This window comes from Oreochromis niloticus, linkage group LG1 (assembly GCF_001858045.2).
Source record: "Oreochromis niloticus isolate F11D_XX linkage group LG1, O_niloticus_UMD_NMBU, whole genome shotgun sequence".
Classification (NCBI taxonomy): Eukaryota; Metazoa; Chordata; class Actinopteri; order Cichliformes; family Cichlidae; genus Oreochromis; species Oreochromis niloticus.
Window position 1 is genome coordinate 6,077,308 of NC_031965.2, and position 25,005 is coordinate 6,102,312.

General features: G+C 40.9%; 2 protein-coding genes across 2 annotated transcripts in view; one reads left to right on the forward strand and one right to left on the reverse strand.

Annotated features, from left to right (window-relative positions):
- Positions 1–25,005, forward strand: part of LOC100705180 (protein kinase C-binding protein NELL1) — a 292,322-nt gene that overhangs the window by 132,917 nt on the left and 134,400 nt on the right. The gene's annotated exons all lie outside the window — the stretch shown is intronic.
- Positions 15,547–23,524, reverse strand: LOC106098917 (chimeric ERCC6-PGBD3 protein). Its single transcript, XM_013276968.3, has 2 exons — positions 23,217–23,524; positions 15,547–20,009 (listed from the first exon to the last, which is right to left on the reverse strand). Exons 1-2 carry the CDS (start codon positions 23,342–23,344, stop codon positions 17,924–17,926), a joined length of 2,214 nt encoding a protein of 737 aa, XP_013132422.1. The 5' UTR covers positions 23,345–23,524; the 3' UTR covers positions 15,547–17,923.

A 25,005-nucleotide genomic window follows, 5' to 3' on the forward strand; every position in this document is an offset into this window, starting at 1 on the left:
GTGGCTTGTTTCAGAAAAGTGTGAAATGAGGGCCTGCATCAAGGCCCAGTATAGTGTAAACTGCTAAATTATGCATATCCACTCCAGTAGAGCCCAAGAATAATAATATAAGAAGAAAGACATAGCATTGGAAATTTGCATGTTATGTCCCCTTTAAGAACACAACAAGAAACCTGATGAATGCACACTGAGAGCACATTCTTCAGTCAGGTGAGATCATGAGCTAAATAGTAAAAATACCTGAGATGCGTTCCAGCATGTTTGCTGCAAGCTGACTAGGCCTACATCAGCAAATACTCTAACAGTAGTAGTGGGAGTGTGATGAAGGGGAGATGCATTAGTTCAAGAAGTGTTGGAGACAAGACATTTACAAATCGCACCAGGAATTCCTGTGGATTCACCAAAATACTAGCTGACAGGATATATCCTAGTCTCCATAAGCTTTGCAGAAGACAAGTATTGTAGTGTGAACCAAAGATGGAAAAAGGGAAACCACGTAATGGTCAACTCTCCAGACTTGAATCTTAGCTTTGATGTTTTAAAGGGAACCAGAACCCCTTTATTAAGAGACAGTGTTCTATAAAGGTCACCATACAAAGTACTGAAGAAGAAAACCAGTCTCTGTATTAGGAGGTGTCCTGGCCTGTGTTGAGTCCTTACTGTGGACCTTGCATTTTTAATCTTGTAAAACTTAAATGAACAAATAACTTACTGTTCAACTTAGAAGTAATGGTATAACTGTAAGGTGACATTAAAGCTATACTGCACTGGTGTGTAATTCTGTTCTATGATGTGTGCTGACAGGCGTAATGCAAAAGAAAGTGACTTATCGATTGGAAGCTGTTCAGATAATCCTTATTTGTTCTTATTCAGGCTGCGATGATGGAAGCAGCGGCATGCGTTTGTCTCTCGTGGCACTGGTGAGGGCTGCCGGCTGAATTGGCTCTCACTCAGCGGCATTAAAGAGTAATTGGCTGAGTTTGTACTTGCGCGAATCAATCAGGTTTTTCTTTGGGAACGCCGCCTCGGCCGTGTTAAAACAAGAGTGTAATGCAAGAGAATGAATGTGCAGTTGTGTCTGCTCTTCCTCTGTTTTTGCACGTTGTAGAAAGAGAGCGTTGAGGTGGAATTAGTGGAGAAAATGCAGACGGGAAGACAAACAGACAGCAGGTTGGGTAGATAAAGACAAGGATGAGCTAAAAGGTGGCAGTGCAGACTAATGGAAGCCGTGGCCTTCGTAAAACTTTGCCGTGCTTCCTTTCCCCAGAAAACCATGTGGTCAACAAACATAGACATTTCTGCTAGCAAGCAGGATGATGTCAGATTTCTTCGGACGCTGTCATCTATCCAGGACAGAAAAGAATAAGTAGCTGTTGTCCTGTACAGAATGGTTTGGTGATGAATCTAGAACAACATCTTTGTGCCCACAAAGAACTGCCATTCATTCAGTGTTTTCACGTTTTTCTTTCAACTCTGTTTCAGAAGCACAACATCAACCGTTCATCATTAAACCGTGTTTGTCTCACCAGCTGAACCGGGGGTCAAGAGACATTAGTCTGCCAATCTATCGAGAATGGGGCTGGTTCTGCCCCCTAACTCGTGGGATAAATTGGAAAAAAAAAAGAGGAAGTGGCACTTGTTCCACCCTCGTCGTCACTGCTGAAGTGCCCTTGACTCGCAACTGCTCCACCGAGTCAGCCAGTGTCCTACAAATAAGACTACAGACACGCCTGGCAGCTTCCAAGTATGATTTTATGCAAATGTGTCAGTGTCAACTTCTTGAACAAAAGGGCGCTGCTCATGCTCACAGAGAATAATTTTATTGCCGCTTAAATCTTCCGTCACAACATTTTGTTCAGCAAATTAATTGCAGAGATCTGAGAAGTCCAGCTGTGCAAAAAAAAAAAAAAAAAAAAAACTCAAACAGAAAGGCAGTGGTGAGTTTCAGACAGATCTCTAAAATTTATTTAGAAACCAAAGGAGAGGCACACAGGTAGGAAAATCACAGTTTACAGGCCAACCTCCACATTCAGCATACCCTTTTGAGGAAATCGGTGCCCAATTTTGCACTTAACTTGGTGTGTACAGTGTTATTATGCTGATAGCCTTTAAAATAAAGGTTAGAGGAAAGCATGTTGTTGCTGACAATCAAAGAGACAGACAGGAAATGAGAGGTAAGAATAAAGCTCTTTTTCACTGCTGAGACAGAGATAATGACTAAGAGAGGACAGTCTTGGAAAGTGAAAGCAGGACTGCTTGCCAAGCTCTGTCCATAACGCTTAAAGTCTGAGACAGACACTCGCACACAGAGCTTGTCTGTGTGCGAGCGAGTGGATTGACTCAGGCTACCGTGTAGCGCTGTCAGAGGTCTGCTGGAGGCACAGTGGGTGAGCACTCTGCTAAAAGGTCAGTGAAAGACCTGTAATGAATTACAGTTATTTCACTCAACAACAGTCTACAGCGAGTCAGTGTACTGCTGGTCCTGAATCCCTCCTCTCGCTCCCCGTCCCACTTCTCAAACTCTCTTCTGGGTAGCATCCATCTCTGCCATCTGCACTTCAGCGACCGTGTGTGTTCCAACACAAGCCAGCGTCGTCCTCGGCTCCTTGGCTACTTTCGGTCGCCTCATTCCTAACACCATAGTCAGCCCCCACTTATTTCCGTTCCATTTGCTGACCATTTCTGAGCTGCTGGGGATCGGGCTGTTGGTAATCCTTGAGCCAAAGGGTTTCCTGGCTTGCTTGCTCTGTATGGTCTGTGGGCTAAAATGATCAAATTTCTGCTGGAATTGAGCCTGAAAGCTGCGGTGCAAGCCTGAAAACTTATTTTCTCTAAGCATTCTAATGGGAGTGAATTCAGATTACCTAAAGGTCTGTTTTTTCATTGGCATGGCTCAGCGTGCGTGTGCATGTGTGTGCGTGTGTGTGCATGTCTGTGTGTGTCTGTCCTTTAGTTCTTTCATGAAGTCTGCCTTGTTTAGGGACTTGCCTTAAATTACCTTTTGAAGTTATTTATGTATTGATCAGAATTTTCACATTTCCCTCAGTGTAATAAGCCATCTGCCAAAGTGACATCAATGCCTCATAATTACTCAGCTTTCAGATAAGGGAGGGCACAATACTTTTATTTCTCTCAGTATTCTCCTATTCCTATTCCTCCGTTGAGAGCAGTCTTTTCTTTTCAAGCCAAAAGTCACATCTATACTGTGTTATATTACAAGAAGAGTTACACTGGAATACTGTAAAACTTCTACTAAGAATTTCTCAATTTAAGTGTCAAGTTTTTTTTTTAAAGCTGAGGCCATTTACATCTTAACTTATCTCTCAGTTGCAGATTGGGCCGACTCAATTTAAAAATCAACTTCAACTATAGTGAGCCCTGGCAGGCAATTGGCTCTGCAGCAAGATGTGGGACTCAAACTTTTTTTTTTTTTTGTTAAATAAATGTTCCAGTGCTTTCTGATGTAGGGACATCCTTAAAGCAAAAGCAGAACTAAACATTAGTGAACTCTAACTGCAGTTAGACTGTGGAGAAAAATGGTGTGTGTTCGTTTTGGCGTCATTTTTTGCTGAACCTGTTGCCAAATGTGCTGCAGGCATGAATGCAGAGAGGTACTCAGAACATGCTCACTACAAACTAACTCTCAGTGCTTTGCAACACTGTCTTTGTCCTAAATCTGCCACTACTTCCTCTAATAAAAAAGTGAAAATGTAGCCTCACCAAAACCCGAATTACTGTATCTTTAGGATTGTCTTTAAGAAGTGATTTTTTTTTCATATAAAAAACACTTTTGCGCATTAAAAACTTTACAAAAAGCAATATTTTCGGATAGGTGTAGTTAAATAATAATAGATCAATCTGTGCATTAGATATTTATAGCATATGCATATATTTTAGATGTGGTCAAGTCTTATTATCTGATCCCTTGTGTGGGATATTTATGTTTACTTGGGTCCTTGTTTCTTAGATTTAGTCACTGGTGACTTTGAGGGTTCATGTAGTTTGTTCCCTTTTGTTTCTCATGGCTCATCTCTACTTATCTTTGTCTTGCAGTGTTCCCTTGTCTTCAGTGTGTAGTCTTGTTGTGTCATGTTCAGTCTTTTCTTTTGTTTATTTTGAGTTTGTGTGTGTGTGTTCTGGTCTGTGTCTGTTCCCTTTAGTTACTTCCTGTCTTTAATGCTACAGGTTCTGTTTTTCTTGAATAGTTTTACTTCCTGTCTCTGCTCTCTTAACCATCCTGTGTTGTGTTACCACCTGTTTCCTCTTCCCTCTTCACCTCTTGTATATCTTGTGTCTCCGTCTTTCTTTGTCTTTTGAGGTGTTGTCTGCATTCCTGTATTTTCTGATCTTGGATTCCCTGTACTGTCCATTCCAAGTGAGTTTTGGATTCCTGGGTTTGCTGCCTGTTTTTTTCCCTGGATATTCTACATTCTAGAATAATCAGCAATAAAATCTTGCTTTTTATTTATTTCTGCCTGTCTAAGAGCAATCCACCTACCACACTCCTGGCTTACAAAATCCTGAGTTACTCCACTCCCACCACTCTAACCACCAAATGGGAATTTCATCCTCTTAAAACAGCCACAAAGTCTTGGTTTCCAATGTGTGTCAAGGTACTCATGCCTAAAGACACCCTGTGCAAACATCTGCAACATTTATCAACTCTGTTGAGTCTGATGTGGCCGGTACTGGTAGTATGCCCAGTTAATCACGATTATGAACAAGTTACAATAACCTGTTATTGTCAAGTGGCATAGTAGATAATGTAGCCAGGCTGCTTGGGGTCAGCTCTTGAAATAGCACATAGCTGTCATATGAATACAGATAATTAGAAATACAAAAAGACATCTCCTACTTATTTTGGCCAGAAGGTGAAGACATGACTTCAGTCAAGTCTGGATACGGACAGTCACCCCTCCTCAGTCTTCCCTTTAGCCATTGCCAATCCGTTAATTACAGCAGCGACCGCAGGGACTAATGATCATGTTCCACAGGGTGGTAATGACACAATTATAACTCCGAGGATATCAGTCATCTCCAATTAGCTCATTCAGTGTCCTTGGCCTTTCAGACACACACATACACACACAGAGACTACTGAATAAGACAAAAACTCAAATGACATAATGTCATTGAACTAAATTACCATCTTGCACAAAGTTCCTTAACTGACAGGGCTTTTTTGAAAGATGGAATGTAGTATCCAGTGCTGCATCCTGTGAATGCAGCTCTGGATACTTGAACTTTGATTTAAAAAAAAAAACCCAGAAAATCAGAACATCATATCAAGTCATGAATGAGTGATGTATACTTATGCTCAGTCTTATTTATTTATTTTTTTCCTAAGATAAGATAAGATGGGTTGTGTGCCAAGACTCTAAATTTCATCCTGAAGTTTAGCTTTGTTCATGAATTGATTTTATCTGCCAGAGTACACTAGGCATCAAGGATTTTCCCTTGGAGTAGTGATTTTCTGCTCGGCTCCACAAAGCGCGACACCTCAGAGTGGTTTATGACCCGAATGTTCTGCCAGGCTGCCTTACATTCACACCATATTTAACGGCTGACAATTAAACCCGCCAACAACCTTTCGTTGTAACTGTCACAGCACTAATTTAATGCTCCAGTGCTGGCAAGATGAGCTGTGACAGTATATGGAAGTGAGGATGACGCCACACACACATCATTTCTGTTGAGCAAAGGCATACACAAGGATGAAGGGCAGTTGATAACACTGAAAGTTGCTTCAGACCCGATGAAACACACTAGTGCACATTTTAAAAGGTGATTTCTGAAGTTGTGTTCAAGATTCAGGATTCAAGATTCAAGGTCTTTATTGTCAATACAACGATATACACAGTATACAGCATACCGAAATGCCTTTTCACCACAAGCCCCCCATGGTGCTTTTATAAGAATATAAAAGATATATCTCCAAGAGATATGAGACTAGAAATTACAAATAAATAATAACTCACTAAATTTGGGTAAAGTTAAGAGATAAAAAGGTACTATTACTATATATACATACTATATCTATGTACAATAAACGAAGAAGGACAGGACAGGACAGAGACAATACAAAGTGGTCATGTGCAATTACAGTAAAGTGAGATGATTGTGCAGTAGGTATTGAATACCAGGTTCAAGTTATGAGTCAGGACATTGTAGACAAGACAGGACGAAGGCATGTGCAAGATGCAAAATGTGCAAATAGTATAATTTAGATGTGTTCAGTAACCATGTGACTGAGGTGTGCAAATAAGCATATTGTTCCCAGGCTCCAGTTTGTAGAAGATTTGTGGAAGTTTGTGTTGCTTTGGGGTCTTTTGGTGGGTATTATAAGGTGTTTGTAAAAGATTTTGTGGTAGTGAGCTGAGGGCTCTAACTGCTTGGGGGAAAAAGCTCTTGCAGAGGGTGGAAAGTGTCCTTCACTATGCTGTTCGCACGTTGTGTTTGTCATAGAGTTGGGAGATGGATGGGAGAGGGCCTTCAATGATCCTCTCTGCTGTCCTCACTATCCGCTGCAGAGATTTCTTTTCAGCGATGGTGCATTTCCTGTACCAGATGGTGATGTAGAAGCAGAGGACGCTGTCAGTGGTTCCCTGGTAAAATGATGTGAGGATGGGAGGAGGGAGACTGACTTCTTCAGTTTCCTAAAAAAGTGAAGACGTTGTTGGGCTTTCTACATGATGGTGGTGGTGTTCAGTTTCCAGGAGAGGTCATCTGAAATGTGCACACCCAGGAACTACACTATTGACCATCTTAACAGCAGTTCCGTTGATGTGCAGTAGGGTGTGGGCCATTGAGCTCTTCCTGAAGTTAACAACTGTTGTAAACAGCAAGAAAAAAATCAACCTGTGAGTCTTTAAAGGGGATTTTTTTAAAAGCTTCCATTTGATATCTAATATCGACAGTAACTGGAGAATCATAATGTCACTTTTTTTAGGGACTTGCCTGAGGGAATTGGGATATGGCTAACGATGCTAGCTGTCAATCGAGCAAACATATATCAACGACAGATTAATAGATTTGATATTGGTTTGATTTTTTTAAATTACTTGCGTGATATCTTGTAGCTATAAAAAAAGTGCAGCTTGAAGACAAGCTGTGATATTTCTAGGTTTGCATGTTTTTGTTTTAGTCATAGAAATTCTGATGAACCCAGACTGTTCTCCACTGGAGAACAGCCCTAAAAAGTACTATACAAAAGTCTTGAGCCACGCATTTCATCCTTTTTTTTTTTTCAGGAAAATAGATTCAGTGATTTATTGAAACATGTGCAAACATATCTGGAAATACATGTACAGGCAAAAGCAGAATGAGTTCTAATCAGTTTGAAAGTCCATGTTGGTTACTCTTTGTTTCATTCTCTGTCCAGATGATCAGGCATTCGTTCAATGGCTTAAAAGTATCTGTTTAAACCCCAATTTGTTTTTTTGCATAGTTTTAAACAAAATCCTATAAATTGTCATGGACTAGAGCTGGATGCTCTAGTGTTTCACTGATCATCAAATTTATGTGAGTCAAAACCAAAAAAATGGTCATACTTAGAATCTAATTTGCAATCCTGGTCTAAAGTTTGGTGTAGACTCCTAATGTTGACTTCCTGTTTGTTCATTTCAGCAACGCATTGATACATCGGTCATTTAAGACTGTAGGAACAAATGGCAGGAATTCTTTTAGCGTAAGCACTTGTTGGATGAAATAAAAGTTCTCATGTAATCCTTTTTTTCTCCTGCTTGTTTATGTGTTTCATATGCCTCATCTCGTTTTTTTTAGTGGTATTGTTGTCGCAGTCTCTGTGTTGATATGTTACATGATATGTTGATGGTATGAGCACACAGCATTGTGTGCTGGATCTGTTCACTTCTAAATGCTTGGAATGATTTTTGGTGTCAACAGCGCCAAGTGCAAGAAACTGCGTGGCACTCAACTGTGCCAAGCTTCAAAGAGGTTTTCAACAGTTTCATAGCAACAGAGGGAGCCTCATCTAGTGGTTCCCCAAAAATATCTGCCAGGCGCTCCAAGCTATAATACAGATGCTCAAAGTACAAAGGGCCTCAGCTCTCAGCACCTGAAACCCAAAGCATGTCAACTCAGGCTTTCTTTGAGGAGTGTAGTTTAGCTGAAGTGCAGCAGTTCAGGCTGCCGACACAACGAGGAAGGAGTTCATCGATTTATTCAAGGTTTCCATGATCAAAGCTGAGGCAGGGTTATCATTTATAATTCAGGCAAATCTTGGTTTTCTTCTGTTGTGTAGCACAAGCTTCACCGACTAATGGAGTCCAGAAAGAAACAGGTGTAGGGGAGGAGAGATAATCATCTGCTATTTGCAAGTTGAAACAAAAGTTGACAGTTTTGGTTGGCTCACAGTTTCCGCTGTTGGCCCAGAACATTGCATGTTAGATTATAGGTTTAAAACTCAGAGCTAAAGAGCGATTCTGGTAATTCAGGGGTGTGTGTGTGTACTGCTCTTTGTTAAGGTTCAGTCTGCCTTTATTTGTTTAACAGGTAGATTACATTCCAGTGCTTTGTTATCAGTTTTGAACATTAAATTTTGGGTTGCCAAAGCTGTGCCTGGAGGTCCCCTGCTTTGAGTAATTTATAAACAGATTGTTCACATATGTAGAAAAATCCTTTAATGAATATGATACACATCAACTGGAACTTTTTAAAATACGTGGCTTTAAATGTGTGACCCTTAATTAGAAAATTGCTGAGTTTCATCTCTGAACTTCTGAAGCTATTGTAAAAAATTTTGGAGACGTATCTTTTTTCTTTAATTAGTTAATTAAATTTAATGTAATCAATTAATATTACTCGTGGTCTTTATGCATCTAACTTTGGGCTTCAGTTCTTGGAAGCTGTTGTGTGACCATGATCACGTGTTTTGCAGTTTCAGATTATCTAACAGAACATATGAGTGTATTAAAAATCCCCACAAGTCCTTCTGGCTAATTAAAGGAGTGACACTATTCAAAAAAAATTGTGTGTGAAAGACCAGGTATCAATGTAAGTGTTCAAATTTGTATAGCCATGAGGTGACTGCACTGAAAGATAGAGAGCAAATAAAGAGCCGCTGGTGAAGTTTCGCTGTGACCTTCATCTGACGAACGTCCTGTGTGAGCAGAGAAGAAGTCCCCTGATGACAAGTGTGTAACTCCTCTGATGGATGACATACACACTCAGCTACTGAACAGACACGCACGCACATTGGTAGAGAGTTTCTGTACAAGTTTGGTCATTATTAGTACGGAATCCTTCTCCAAGTAAGCGTCCACTCTGTCACTCCGCATTGAAAGACATTCATGAGTGGAAGATGCCTGTCCCGCTACGCTGCATTTTTTTGGCACACGCCTACACATACAAAGTGAGTTATCTTTTCATTGTAAACAGGTTTGTCAGATGTCCACTATAGCAGACTTAGCGACCCATATTGACCCTTTCACACAAAGTTAGAGATACTAAATCAGGTAGCTGACGTGATGAAATTTGGTTGGGTGGATGAATCTAATAAAATGAAGCATATGAATTGGATGTAATGAATTTTGCAGTCTTAAAAATCTTTTTTAATTATGCTATTAGCAGTGTTGGGACTAACGCGTTATTAAGTAACGCGTTACAGTAACTACGTTATTATTGTGGTAACGAGCACGGTAACTAGTTATTATGCCAAAACCAGGAACGCGTTACTGGGATTTAGATAGGCTCGTTACTTCGTAAATGGTAAATGGACTGGTTCTTATATAGCGCTTTTCTACTCATCTGAGCACTCAAAGCGCTTTACACAACTTGTGCATTCACCCATTCACACCACATTCGCACAAGCACATTGTTCTAAGTGCTTTCTAAGTAACATTCACGCACATTCATACTCCGATGGATGCATCGGAGAGCAATTTGGGGTTAGTATCTTGCCCAAGGATATTTGGCATGCAGACTAGGGGAAGCCAGGAATCGAACCACCAACCTTCCGATCAGTAGATGACCTACTCTACCGCCTGAGCTACAGCCACCTTCGTGTGGTGGATATCGCGGAGCTTCCACAGATTCAATAACATTAGCAAGTGGTGGAGGCCAGCAGGTGGATGAAGGAAAAGGGAGGCAAGAGGAGAGACCCGAAGCGGCCGCCGGTCCGCGTGTCAGGTGAACTGAACTTCAGGTAAGAAGTTATGACCTGCAGTCTATCTGGGTCAGATATAAACCAAGTTTAGGTGCAGTTTATTTTCGGTATGCTGACATTTTCGTACTGCGTGCTAGCTAGCATGACGGAGTTTCTATACAGCTGGGTGGGTGCTATGTTACTGATGTTGAACTTTATTTTGTTCATACGGTTAATTATTAGAGTTGCCAACCGTCCCGTAAAAAAACAGAATCGTCTCGTATTCAGAGAAAATATTACGCGTTTTGTACTGAGGTGAAAAGGAACACAGTTTGTCCCGGACTTCAGCTACAATGAAAAAGACACAAAGCTGAAGCTGCACAGCTGCCTCTTCTTCTCTCATTCTCTCCTGTTTCTACTTCAATCACGAAACTGATCAATGATCAGCTGATCGGCTTTTCTCTCTTGTTTATTTATCGCCCACTTTGCGCCAGAAAGAGGAAACCAGCGGATGTCGCGTTAAACAACAGCAGCACGTTTAAGCTTGATCAGCTGTTGTTAGAATTTATTTAATATTAATTGCTAGTATCAGCTGATGTTTGCTGGAGCCACAGCTGTAAAGCTGCTGGTCATGATATCGGTTTGGTTATCTGGTGAGAGGGAAACATGCAGATGAAACCAGGAGATGTCCTTACTGAATCATCAGAGCTGAACAGGTGATGGAGAAACAGGTTTACCTTTTAGGTGACATGAATGAGTTGAAGGGAAGTTATGAACTGTTTCTGAGAGACAAATAACACCAGGATCCTTTTCTACGTAGCTGACAGCTGGTAACTGTGCAGGGGCGGGTCTAGCAAAGTGTTGCCAGGGGGCCAGGTAGGGCATTAACAGGGAAAGGGGGGGACAAGGAAATACTTTTCTTTCTTATTCTCATTTAAAATGTCTCGCTTTTAAAAAAAATAATTATCTGAGTCTTACAACAAACAATTGATAGATTGATACATATATACCATCAGAACAGTGTACATCACTGTCACAACAGTGTTTATTTTCATTCAAAGGCTTTATGATTTTTCCTATAATGGTGGGCCGGTCTCTAGTCAAAATGCCCGGGTCGATTTTTTTGTCCCAGTCCAGCTCTGTATGCAGCTCATCTGCAGTCTGGTGTTACCTACATCTTCCTATTCAGAAGGCAGAATTTCCAAGTTCTGAGTACAATCAAAAGCACCATGACTGCAGTTTTTGTGTTGGATGTAAAAAGCAGGCTAGAATCATGGCGGCGGTCAACGACGGTCCAGGCGTGGGATTTCTCTCATGGAAATGTGCGCATTATTTTTTCCTTTCTATTGGTAGGTGGCACAGTGCACTTGTGGCAAGTAAGCTAGAAGACTGGCAGTCTGGCTGGGTATCCAGTTACAGAAGCAACACATTAACAAGAGAATTCTGAGTAAAACCAAAGTTACTTTCCCTAGTAACTAGTTACTTTGAAAGTAACGAGTAACTTGAAGTAACTGAGTTACTTTTTTAGAGAAGTAACTAGTAATGTAACTAAGTTACTAATTTAAAGTAACTTACCCAACACTGGCTATTAGACAGTGCAAAATCATTTTTCTTTTATTGTGTGTTGGGTCTGAGTCAACAGTGATTAACCAGCTGCATGACTGCCCACTTCATGTAATATATATTCTGATTCTGTCCAAAGAGTAAATGGCAGCAATAAACAGAAATGAATGAGGACAAATAAGGATGTCTGGCTAAGCCTATGTACCGAGTGTCTTCAACTGAAATGGTTTTCAGTGTATAACAAACCATGATATTATTTATTTGAACCACATTTCTGAAAATTGAGAAATTATGTTCCCATGCAACCAAACTACATCCTCCAGCATTCAAAGGGGAAACCTCTTTTTTCCCATTATCAGTTCATCATTTTTTACCTTTTCCATTTATGACAGAGCTGTGACCTATCCATTCATGATAGGTTTGTAGTCTAATCCTAACCGAGGAGGTCAAAAACAAGTTTTTCTTTCGTTTTGCTTTTCTTTCTTTTTGTTTTTGGAGACAGGGTTGTTTATTTTCCCCCTGGAGTCCCTCGCTTACACTGGCAGAGATGAATTACTGTAATGCCAAATGGAAAATTTCTAACGGAAAACTTGGATCAGGTGAATGGGTGTGAGTGCAGTCGAATGAGTGGATAATTGATTTCTGGGTGAGTCACATTTGAGCTTATTTAATGAGTCCCACAGTGGACAGGGTGTCCTGTGCTTAGAGTTGTTGACTTCATTACAAACAGTAATGGTGTATAATGATGTGATAATGCCTTTTCCCATCAGAATCCAGCAGCAGGATATTGATGCCTTCCACCATTAACATAATGACAGGGCACAGTATATTGTAAAGGTGTATGGTGTCCATCTACAGTAAGCTCCATTCATTCAAGTTCTGCCACAGCCTTTGTCTTTCAAGGTCATGTGAGGATAACACTATATCATAGCATCCAATGGACAAGGTGCGGGTTTCCACTTTTGACCCTCTCCACCTTTCCAAGGGCGTAGTTTCTTCATGGCTGCAAATATCCCAAAGTCCTCCATGACTACTGTAACACACTGCCCAGAATCCACTTGGTCCAAACACGGACATCGCTCATTAAGGCTAACTGTAACCAGTGCTGGATAATGTCAGCGTAACAACCAAGAACTGAAGTTTTTGCAGATATCTAGCGTCGCCTCTTTTTAAGTCTCCTTTGTTTACTTTTGTTCTTCCTCATTCAATGAAACAGTAATAAATGCAACACAGTGACCCTCTGTTCTTTGTTTATGTTTTTGTTGCACGCAGGCATGCATCTCAAATAAGCTCCCCAAGGTGGAGGCTGTCGTTAAGTTTAGGGGTCATTGCAACAGGTGGTTACTGGATTCGGAGCGCATCCCAGAGTGCACAAAAGCCGATAACTACTCGGCTTCAGTGCCACCGCTAAATATTCACAGCCATTTCCAAACTACAGCAAAAGGATTGAATATGCAGTGTGCGTTATTAATGCTCAGAGTCTATTTTGTCTGCAGACATTAAATTTTGTCACAGACAGGACTCGCTTTACCTTGCCGAACATTTTTAATCTTCTGTGAAATGGAAACAAAAGTTTGCCTGCCTGAAGTCTCTGCTTTATAGACTGAGATATGCAGTTCAGTGCAGCGGCTGCAGAATTGCTCCCAATTTAACATTCAGGAGAAAACCAAATAATGTCCGGGGTTGTGATTGGCAGGAGGTTAAACAGGCTCTTATCTGCAGACGCAGGATATATAATCACACAGTGATGCTCGCGCCGCACCGCCCCGCCTGAGAGGATGCTCTGTCTGCAGAGGCCTTCTGCAAGGGTAGCTATCAGACTATTAATCACAGTGCTGTAGCTGCCACCTGGCTGTTAATGCATGTGTTCACTAACGGCTTCCATCAACAGCAGAGCTGGATCAGTTCAAGGTTCACTTGCATTGCTTAACCCAGCTTTCACCCCCCCCCTTCTTTCTCTCTATTCTTTTCACCCGGCTATTATTAAAGAGAACATGCACACTTTATCTTATTTGTGGTCAAAATGTCAGGGGCAACATTTGCATACGCAGGCCATTCTGTTGTTTAACAGTAATTGGGTTTTTGAGTCAATGATTTTCTATAAACCTCACGACTATTTGCATCACCAGTGCAGTGTGATCTGTAGTTATTACAGTACATTAACCTTCCTGCCATTTAAATTATGCAACTCTTGCTACCAGTGGTCAATCTCAGTGTTTCATATCTTCATTGGAAACGAACAACCCATAACCTCTACAACCCTACCTCTCAGTCAGATTCAAAAGGCGTTTGGTATAATATTGGGAGGTCTTCATTACAGTAATCCACTGGTTTTGTGATTTTTACTTTATAAAAAAGAGAACAGTGTCAGGTTTAAGCCTTTTCAATCACAACAGCAATGATGGAAAGTTTTGAAAAGCCTTGCCACCCAACTTCCAGGTCAAAACCCTGCTGGAATATTGGACACACTCAATGACTCTGGTTACTTTGTTTCTTAAAGGTCATTGCCAAGATGTTGACTGACTAATTCCACCAACCTGTAATTTTAGAACAGCAGCAGTGACATATACTGACTGGCCACGTCAATGGGTACACCTTGCTAGTACTGGCTGGAATCTCTTTGTTCTTCAGAACTGCCTTAATTCTTCAAGGCATAGATTTAACAAGGTGCTTGAACACTTCTCAAATATTTGGTCCATACTGACATGATAGCGTCATACAGTTGTTGCAGATTTGTCAGCTGCACATCTACGATCTCAATCTACCATTTCACCACATCCCAAATGTGCTCTGTTGGACTGAGATCTGGTGACTTTGGAGCAGATGGGTACACTTTGGTCATAAAGGGGTGGCAATAGTAAATGGAATGGCTGTTATATAGTGCTTTTGTATTCTACCTGAGCACTCAAAGCGCTTTACACAACAGGCCTAATTCATCCTTTCACACCAATCAATATAAGCATTTTTTTCTATGCTTAAGTGCTTTCTGTCTAACATCCACATAACGATGGATGCATCGGAGATCAACTTTGGGGTTTGTAACTTTGGCAAATAGCAAGATACTATACAAAAACCCTGGAACACTGATCAACAACAGTATTCAGTAATACTGTAGTGCTTGAACAATGCTCAGCTGGTACCCAAATTGTGCACAGAAAATATATTCCACAGCATTACACCACCACCGCAACCAGTTCATTCAAGACACGATGGATAAAAGCTTTCAATGTAGCTTGCCATCACCAGTGTGTGAATGTGTGTGTGAATGGGTGGATGACTGGATGTGTAAAGTGCTTTGGGGTCCTTAGGGACTAGTAAAGCGCTATACAAATACAGGCCATTTACCATTTCATGTTATACATGACAAATTCTAACCCTACCATCTGAATGTCACGCAAGTCTTGACTCACCAGACCAGGTAAATGTATGTGACATTGCTATGGAATTTTTTTTGGCACAAATAATCAATAAAGGCAATCTCTCTCTCTACATATATATATATATGTATATGGAAATGCATTAATTAGTCATAATAGTATCATAATGGTTGTATTTACATCATTCCACCCTGAAAATATTACATCTAGAAATTTATGCTGGCTTTGAGTTGTAATTTTTCCACTAAAGGCTATGCCAAATATCTTGAAAAGGTCCAAATCTATCCCCCCAAAAAAGCTTTTATGGTAATGAAAAAGTGCTGGCTTTGTAACACAGGATGAGGATCACTTCATCTCTCAAACATCTGTTTCCAAGTGCCAAAATGACCCATGCATGGGATCCTGTTATTCATCTAATATGCCGAAATCAGCACTATAGATGACCTTTATAAATATCTAATCACATAATGGGCCCTTACCCAAACACAGATTATACTCCAAAACAATAACCACAGATTTGAAATAATTGCTCAGTTTTATTTAAAAAAAAAAAAACACGTAGAAAAACACATCTAAATTCCTACTACATCCCACATGCAAATAGAGTGCACTCTTAAAAGACAAAACAGGTCTAGTTAACGATAAACAACATGGAAATTACATAAAGTACTCGTTCACAGCTACTTGGGTAGTCTGTACCAGTTTAGATACTAACACTGGAAATGACTTCATATAAGGCACAGATGACAGCGTGCGATATCTTTTCCAAAAATAAGGACATTAAAATGAGACTCTAAGGTCGCTTCTTTTCATCTTGCGACACATAAAGCTTCAATAATTCAGCAAACACAGAGCTTCTTACATATGCATAAACAATTGTAAATTCTAGATCAAGTAGGAAACTAGTCCATGAGCATCTTCAGTGTGCTGTTAATGTACAAAGTTTGCAGTAATGCAAGTTGGTACATAGTGAAGGAAAGGATAAGTTCTTTGATAAGCATTTTGTTATCAAAATACCCTATATGGATTTCTTATAGCTGCCTGCATGCAGTTTATGCTGGTGTATCAAGTTGGTCCACGTTATGCTGGAGCTCAAGCTGAAGGAGCAGAATCCAGCCAAAATAACTGAAATGTTCAAAAAAAGGATCTACCATGCAAACAACAACACCAAAAACAACAAATTGAACTTTCAGTTATCTTCTAAATATCAAAACTGATTTGAACACATTCATTGGCAGACTAAGTAAACTCTTCTGCATCATATGTTATATTCAAGTGTCAGTCCCGTTACTCCTTTGATGTAGAGCTTCCTCTGCTGTAAATCACACAAAGGACATTCCTGAAATCTGGGATGGTAATAAAGTCATTTCAAGTGTCAGGGATTTTAGGAAAAGATCTTGTATTTTTTTTTAAAATGAAATGAGAACCTGTATTCATTTTTTAGGTAGAGCTAGACAGAAATGAGACCTACTCATCCCCAACTAAGTCTGGGTGGCTCTCGTAATGGTTCAGATGGCAGTCCGCTTTTCAGTCCAAAAGGTTCTGTGGACCGTAATTTGTGTGAATAGATGTGATTTTTGGGATAAGATTTGTGAATAAAATTGTCCAGCACCTACTCCTGAAGAGTACTATGTTCATTTTTACTCAGTGTCACTGTGCTGCAGAAAACTTACTACAGCTGGTGAGTGGAAGTGTTCAAAATCTCCTCCTCAGCTTGGCTGGAGCAAAGTTGATGATGGGCTCTAATTCAAGTTAACACAGTAGTACTGTGACAAGTTCCAGCATGAGGCAAACACAGGTGTTTTAAACTGTAAACCAGCGGTCCCCAACCTTTTTTGCACCACTGACCAGTTTATGTCCGACAATATTTTGTGTTGCGGATAAATACAACAAATAAAACCAGTACCAGTACCAAGATTTATCCATAACACAGGAAAAAACCCAGGGAAACCGAGTTAACGATAAAACCGATAAAAATCTGAAAAACCATAAATTTCACACCCGAGCCTCAACTCTTGCGGCCTGGTACCAAACGACTCATGGTTCGGTACCGGTCTGTGGCCCAGGTGTTGGGGACCGCTGCTGTAAACCACAGATTGAGGTATCTGGGTGTTGACTGCAAAGGTGCCACCTGCTAAAGCCTCGTTAGCAGGTGGCACTTAGGACAATACCTTCATTTGGGAGGTTAATACTCCCCATCAAAATAACCTTTATCTACATCTACATCTTCTTCTAGATAGAACCACAGGCTTTCAAGTTTATCTTTCAGTCTACATGCTATTCTGTTTGATCCTATGCAACTCAGAAACCGTTTTAGCAAATCTGTAAAATACTCTGTTTAATTATATAAAAAACTGACTACCTAGGTAGTTTGTCATAGAAACTAAATCAGGGGTCTCGAACTCCAGTCCTCGAGGGCCGGTGTCCTGAAACTTTTCCATCTGTCCCTGTTGAAACACACCTGAATAAAATTAGTAGGTCATTAGCAAGAGTACAGAACTTGACTACATGCTGAAGTGGCAACCCCTAACCCTACTCAAGTAAATTTAAGTAAATGTAAGTGTTTGGAAAAATGTACTTCTAAAAGTACTTTTATTGCACCATGTTCATTCACTCATGAGCTGCTGTAACATGAATCAAATGGCTGAATTGCTACCTCAGCATGCAGTAAAGTTCTATACAGTCTTGCTAATGACCTACTAATTGTATTCAGTTGTGTTGCAACAGGGACACATGGGAAAGTTTCAGGACACCAGCCCTCAAGGACCGGAGTTCGAGACCCCCTGAACTAAATGTAAATTGCCAGTTCTTTCACTATTGACAATTAAAGGCACATATTTATGCAGTTGACAGAGTATTTCACAGTAATTCTAGTCACTCACACACAGATGTTATTACTCCGGTGCCACTCGGAGTAGCAATTTCTTAAAGAAGTGAGGCACAGTGTTTTGTGGCAGGTGCTGCAATAGATTGGAGACTTCTTTTTGCAGACCACACACACTCTCCTGCCAGTAGTGGCTCGATTCCTCGAAGCCACGTTGCTCATTTTCGCAGCAAAGTACGCGGGCAGATGACCTAACCCCAGAGAATATTTGGCTCTAGCAGGTGGGGCGTCGGCGGACAGAGGAGCAGATGAGCCAGGGGATGAGTTAACGCAGGGTGCAGGAGGGCAGGAGGTAAGCGGCGCATCGGTTGAGGAGCACTGGCCCACTTTGGATGGGGAGACAGGAAGCACTGGGGATGGAGAAGCAGGGGGGACTTTACATGGAGAAATAACAGTCAGTTTAAAAGGAGGGGGAGGCAACATGTAACTGTGAGGAGGCGCGCGGTTTGGTCCAGAACCGATCTCAGCCAGTGACAAAATGAGCTGCTCCCGGAACCTTTTCTGCGTGAGCATAGGCCGGCTCTGCAGCTTGCACATTTCCTTGTGAAGGATGAAGGCGTTCACTGTGGCTATGTCCACAAAGTGGTAAAATAGAGTTTTGTACCACTTTTGGGTTTTATGAAGGACGTTGTAGTAGCCGATCAGCGCGTCTGACAAGTCAACACCCCCCATGTAACGATTGTAATCTTTGATGCAGCCCGGAATAGGCACGTTGTTCACCGTCCACTGTCCATCTGAGTTTTTTACTTTGCGTTTTGCTACATCGTGGTTGTACGCTTTATGTATAGAGGAACACATCGTTACCTCCCGGGTGTCAAACCACCTAACAAACAACAACTCGCCCTTTCTGATCCATTTAATTGTTCCCCTTGGTGTTTTTTCTGGCACGTTATCCCGCTTGGTTTTGGGAAAACCATTGGCATTTGAACGAACTGTGCCACACGCCCAGATTTTTCTCTTGAGGAGATCAAGGAATAAAGTAGGACTAGTGTAATAGTTATCCACGTAGAGCTTGTAACCTTTACCGAGAAATGGGATGTCCAGGAGTCTCATAACAGCGTCGTAGCCTGCACCCTTCCCAGTTGGTTCACTCTCTCTTCCACCATACACAAAAAAGTTAATGGTGTAGCCGCACACTGAGTCTGCCAGCACAAAAAGCTTAAAGCCCCATTTGGTCGGCTTGTTTCTGATGTACTGCTTTAACCCGATCCTCGCTTTGCTCGCCACCATCCGTTCATCTATAGAGATATGCTGGTGGGGGTGAAAGAATGTGCAGCAGGCCTCCAAAATCTGCTCATATAGTGGCTTTATCTTGCACAGTTTGTCAAACCCGGGGGTCCCCTTCTTCTGGTCATTGGCCGCTTCCACAGCAGGGTCATTCATGTGTAGACTGCCGGAAATGGCTAGGAAGCGTCTGCAAGGCATGACAGAGGCAGGAAATGGCAGGCGAAAGAGCTCAGAACCTCTCCAGAACTCCTTCAGAGTTTTCAGCGGTACAAGACCCATGTAGAGGACAAGGCAGATGAAGGAGTACATGTCTGCTGCTGTGACTGGAACCCACTTTTCCTTTTGGGCTTGGTGTTTGATTTTTCCATAGGTGTTTGTGTTTTTCACCAAGGTATCAATGACGGTGGCAGAAAAGAACAACTGGAACAGTTCAAGTGGTGTGTAATGCGCTGTTCTGTTCAGCTGCGGCCCAGCACATCTCCCGGGTCTGAACCGCGGCTGAGGAGGCTCAATGTCTTCTTCTTCAACACTGCGCCACTTGTCTCCATCATCTGTTTCACCCTCATTTGCTTCCACTTGCTGACTTTCTGCTTGCTGCTTTCTTTTTGGAGTATTCTTATGTGGTGTGGAAGGTGTCTTGCGAGTCTTGGGGCCAGAGGAGGAGGAGTCTTTTTTGGGCGTAGATGCATAGCGGAGCCTCTTACGAAGGGGACTCTGCTCCCATTTGTTAGATGTAGATTTCAGCGGTGATGATACTGTTGATACAGAGGAGCATCGCCTCTTTGAAGCCCTTCGCTTCTTTGGCCTTACATACGAGTCGTCATCCGAACTGGATTCGTCAGTGATGTCTTCCCTAAACATAAAGCAGATGGATAAGGGTTAGTAAAATTAGAGGTAATGTGTTTTCTCTTACTATAATTATGACTCGCAACTAGAGATGGCACGATACCACTTTTTTATGTCCGATACCGATACCGATATCATAAATTTGGATATCTGCCGATACCGATATGAATCCGATATAGTGTGTTTTTTAATCAATAAAACTGTTTTTTTAATATCTTGCTGCATTTTGTATAAGTTCATACTCAAGTTTAAATAAACAACAACACTAAAGCTATTCTGTTATACCTGTATGTAAAAAATACACTGTGCCCAAAATATTTCATAGTTCAGCAATACTGATCAATCTAATAAACTTAAACCTACTCCATCCTCCCTATTCTGGTATTTTAAAGAGTTCTTAGCAGAAATATTAAGCAACCTAACTAATCGGGTTGCAAACTCCCACCAAAAAGAAAATAGGGAACCACCCTCCACCTCATGATGCTTAATCGACGTAATCAACTTTAATTTGATGCAGTGTGAAAAAAAAATGCACAGAAATAAATTATTTTTCAAGAATAATTAAATTATTAGATTCAATTAGATTAGATTCAACATCTTTCTTCAACAGAACTGCAGAATTCACAGATGGTACTTTCCCAAAGGACAAAGTACTATAGCTTACTAGGGTATATAAGACTTAACAGTTACTATATACAGTAATGGACTTCTATACATTTTACATCAGATTAAAACTTTGGGTGTAAGATTCAGATAATTATTTATTAAAAGCTAGACATTTTAAATGAGAATAAGGAGCAAAAGTATGTCTTTGTGCCCCCTTTTCCCTGTTAATGCCATATCGGCCCCCCTGGCTAAACTTTGCTAGATCCGCCCCTGCACAGTTACCAGCCGTCCGTCAGCTACGTAGAAAAGGATCCTGGTGTAGAAAGTAATATTAAATAAATTCTAACGACACCTTATCAAGGTTAAACGTGCTGCTGTTGTTCAGCCGCTGGTTTCCTCTTTCTGGTGCAAAGTGTGCCAAAAACAAAGAAGAGAGATGGACTCGCGACAGAAAAGCCGATCAGCTGATCATTAAGCAGTTTCATGAAGTAGCGGCAGGAGAGGGAGGGAGAGAGGCAGTCGCTCCATATATCGGTTGTTAAGCTTAACGTGGGAACGCTTTACAAACATTCAGAGATGAACTTACACACTTGCTTTACTTCTCTCTGGGATAACTTCCTCGGAGATGAAATGCTGGTTTGCTAGAGGCTACAAATACACACAGCCGCTCTATCAAGTGAGCACACTGCTCCGATGTGCTACGGTTATGAGCCGAGTTACACCGTGTCGCAAGTTTTGTGAGGTGCTTTTTTGATATTTAATGGATCGGATTACATTTTTTATTTCTGGCCGATATCCGATCCAGTAATTTAGGTCAGTATCGGACCGATACCGATACGTAATATCGGATCGGTCCATCTCTACTCGCAACCCAACTCTTCTAGCATGTCAGAGTGAAACCAACAGTGAATAAAGTGGTTATTATCCAGACTAAAATAATAGTACTGCTATTCATTGAAGTGCTACCACTTCAATAATTATATTATAAAAGTTGTAACAATGTAATCATATTTATCCCATTAGAACTGGTTGCCCTGATATTACTAGTGGCTTAGTATGGAAGCTCATTTCTGCCGCTGAGAAAAAAACAAGACATCCATAACTTGAAATTTTGAGTCAGATATGTCAAAATTTCAAGTTAATAAGTAAAAATTTCAAATAAGATCTGCCGACCAGGAAGCTCTGTTAAGGCCCCAGTACACCTGCTGGTTAAAAACTGCTGGCACACAGCGAACACAAAAACTCCTTACCCAGAAGCAAAGGCATCAGCTGTCCAACAGTTCAACATAAACACACTGATTCTATACCTTTTGTGCTGTTATCATTCACTAGAAGAGATTCAAGGCTGAAAAACCTGGCACCACTTTATTCATGTTTGATATATGTTGGTGGCTCACTGATGCTGTCACTACATGATTTTTAGTGTGCACGTGTCTGCACCATCTGCTTCCAGTTAACAAGGAAATGATGCCCTTCACTGAGCTTCCTGACTGGTGGAGCTAACTCAAAATTTCAACATATTAATTGAAATTGCGAGAAAATAAGTCGTAATTATTAGTTTATCAAAATTTCATATTATTATTGTGTGAGAATTTCAACTTAACTTGTAAGAGGAGGAGAGCCACCTTTGTCCCCAAAGCCACTCTGCTTTTTAACTCCAGCCATAAGACCATTTCCCACACCCATAAACATAAACTACTCTACACTCTTTTTTATACTGCCGACACTTTATTCACTTACAGTTATTTGTTCACTTATTCAGTCACTTTAAGTTTAAAACTGTGTATATACTGTATATTTTAAGTATTTTTTCTCTCATTCTTATTGCCTGTTTGTGTCCTGTCCTTATTTTTAACGACATGCTGCTCTGTTGTATCTTAATTGCCCCTTGGGGATAAATAAAATCTCTCTGATTCTAACTTGAAATTTTGATTTTTTTTTTTCTTCAGTGGCAGAAACGCGCTTCCATGTGCCTTGTTAGTCAGTATTTTTTTTTTTTTTTTTTTTTATCTTACTTACAAGCATTTTATCATCTTTACTGATTAAGTATAGCCAATATATGTAAATGTGCAGCAAAAAAAACCCAACCCGACCTTCCCTGGTGCACTGTCTTGTAAAACCTATGGCCACCCATGCTATATGGCACCAAACGATAAACGACTGCGGTTTTAGCCTCAAAGATGGCTGCTCACTGAGAGTAAGACAAAGAAAAATCTGTTCTCATGGCAGCTGTATGTGGTTAGAGTTGTATGGCGTGGAGTTGTGCACGCGCCCCGTGCCTTGGCTGCACGCGCTTATTACGGCAAAGGTGCGGCGCGAGCGGTGCATGAAAGAAACCTTCTTATCGAACAATGTGGAGGCACAATGGGTGATATCTACGTGGCCTATTCGTGATTGCTGCAGATTGGCCCACCGGTGTCGGCTTAAAACAGGGACAAAAGGGCAGCCTGTACATAAGAGCACAGCACTGCAGTGTACTGGTGTACCTGTTCTGCTTATCACTTTGGGATGCCCATGACCTCTACAGTATGTGTGCCCGACGCGTCACACATAGCGTAAGCAGGGGCAATTTGTTGGACTGAAGCCAGCTCGGAGTGTTGGTACTCACTTATTTGATCCCCGGGCATTACCACTTGGAATGTAGTCCTCGTCGAGACTGCAGTCGCTATACTCGCTCTCAGAGTCCACCTCTGAGGAGAGTGGTCCCAATTCATTGTCAGAGTCTGAAAGAAACATCGCTTTGGAGTATTCTCCCTCTGGAAGAACGTCTGAGCGGTGAGTTACCTTCCCCAGAGGTTCCTTACACTCAACTGACGCCCAACTCAGCAGACACACATACACACAAAAACACCCCGTTCTTTACCCGGGGGTCACTCTCTCAAGATGTCCCACCTACGTTTTACCATATAGTTAACAGGAAACAGAGTTCCATTGGCTCGCGTAATGACACGCTGCTGGGATTGGTTGATAAACTTAATGAACTGCAGGTCCCTGCGACTCTTACCCTTTGTTTAACAAATAAGTAAATAAATGACATCCTTTGAATTGGTTTATGACGAAGATAATCAGTTTATAGCACGGTAAAGTGTGGGATCAATTCAGGAATAAACACTTGTATTCAGTTCCTATTTGATTGAATATATGTAGGCTAGTGTTTATTAAAAAAACAAAACAAAACACGTTTTGGTGTATATATGTATTTATTTATTTTTTTCACCAAACTAACAAAATGCATTTTTTAAATCCACACAAACAAGCCATGATTTGTTTTTCAAAAATGACCTACTACCATATTTAATGTCAGTAATACCATATTACACCTCTACTCCCCCTCGTCCATTATCCCAAAGATAGAGTTGGAGATGCAAGAGTGAGGAAGAACTATATTAAGGTGACCCATACTTTGAGTATGATGTGCTCTTTTAAAACAAAAAAAATTACCTCCACCATAGGAGGTTATGTTTTAGGTCGAGTTTGCATGTCTACATTCTGTCTATAAATACAATACAGTGGTCCGCCGTTTACCTTTCGCGGCCTCGCTGTTTCGCGGATTTTTCTGTGGGCAATTTTGCATGTTTTTTTTGTTTTGTTTTGTGTTTTTTTACGGCGCATTGTGTTCTGCGTCCTGATTGGCTGTAGACCATTGTCAATCAATCTCGTGCCGTGTCTCCTGTACAGCACAGAATGCGTCCAGCTTGTCAAATTTACATAAGTCTTCTATCGCTAGCAGTGTGACTCTGAAGTGCAGTACTGTAAGTTTGTAAGTTTTCTCCCCAACAAACACAACAATGTCGACGAAACGTTTTGCACCGTCAAAAGCACCTGCGGGTGCCTTTGGTTTCACTCTATAATACTGTACTTATTTTACTACGAAAGTTTGAACTTTGAGGGGTTTTAAACGAGAGAAAAGTGTGAAAATGTGCATGCCTGCCTGAGAAAAGTGTATAAAGTGTGTAGTGAGGGGTTTTACAGCCTTAAAACATCTATAATAATTGTAAAAAACAAAACTGGCTACTAAGCGAATTTCACCTATTGCGGGTTATTTTTAGAACTCCCGCGATAAACGAGGGATCACTGTAACTCAAAATGTTTTGAATTAATTCCGATAAAACTTTGTGGGGGTGTACATCAGGGTCATGTTAACAATCCATAACAATTTGGCTTATACACACCAAGGCCTTCAAGGTCAACTTAATCATTTATTGTTTAAACTGTGATCCTCACAAATGTGGTGGATTTCAAATATTGTCACATTTGGCCTCTTATCCCTCCTTCAAAGCCAATAGATTGATCTGAAGTTCAATAATAATGCTATATAGAGCTATTTAACACTGTCAGTTTAAGATTAATCGTGGGACCTTTTCCTGATATTCCCAGGTATTGGTGTTAGGCGTATT

Bases quoted from the DNA above. Each gene is read 5' to 3' on its own strand.
- LOC106098917 (XM_013276968.3), bottom strand. From the start codon at position 23,344: ATGTTTCTTTCAGACTCTGACAATGAATTGGGACCACTCTCCTCAGAG. The intron at 20,010-23,216 runs GTGAGTACCAAC...CTTTATGTTTAG, and splicing joins AATGCCCGGGGATCAAATAA to GGAAGACATCACTGACGAAT.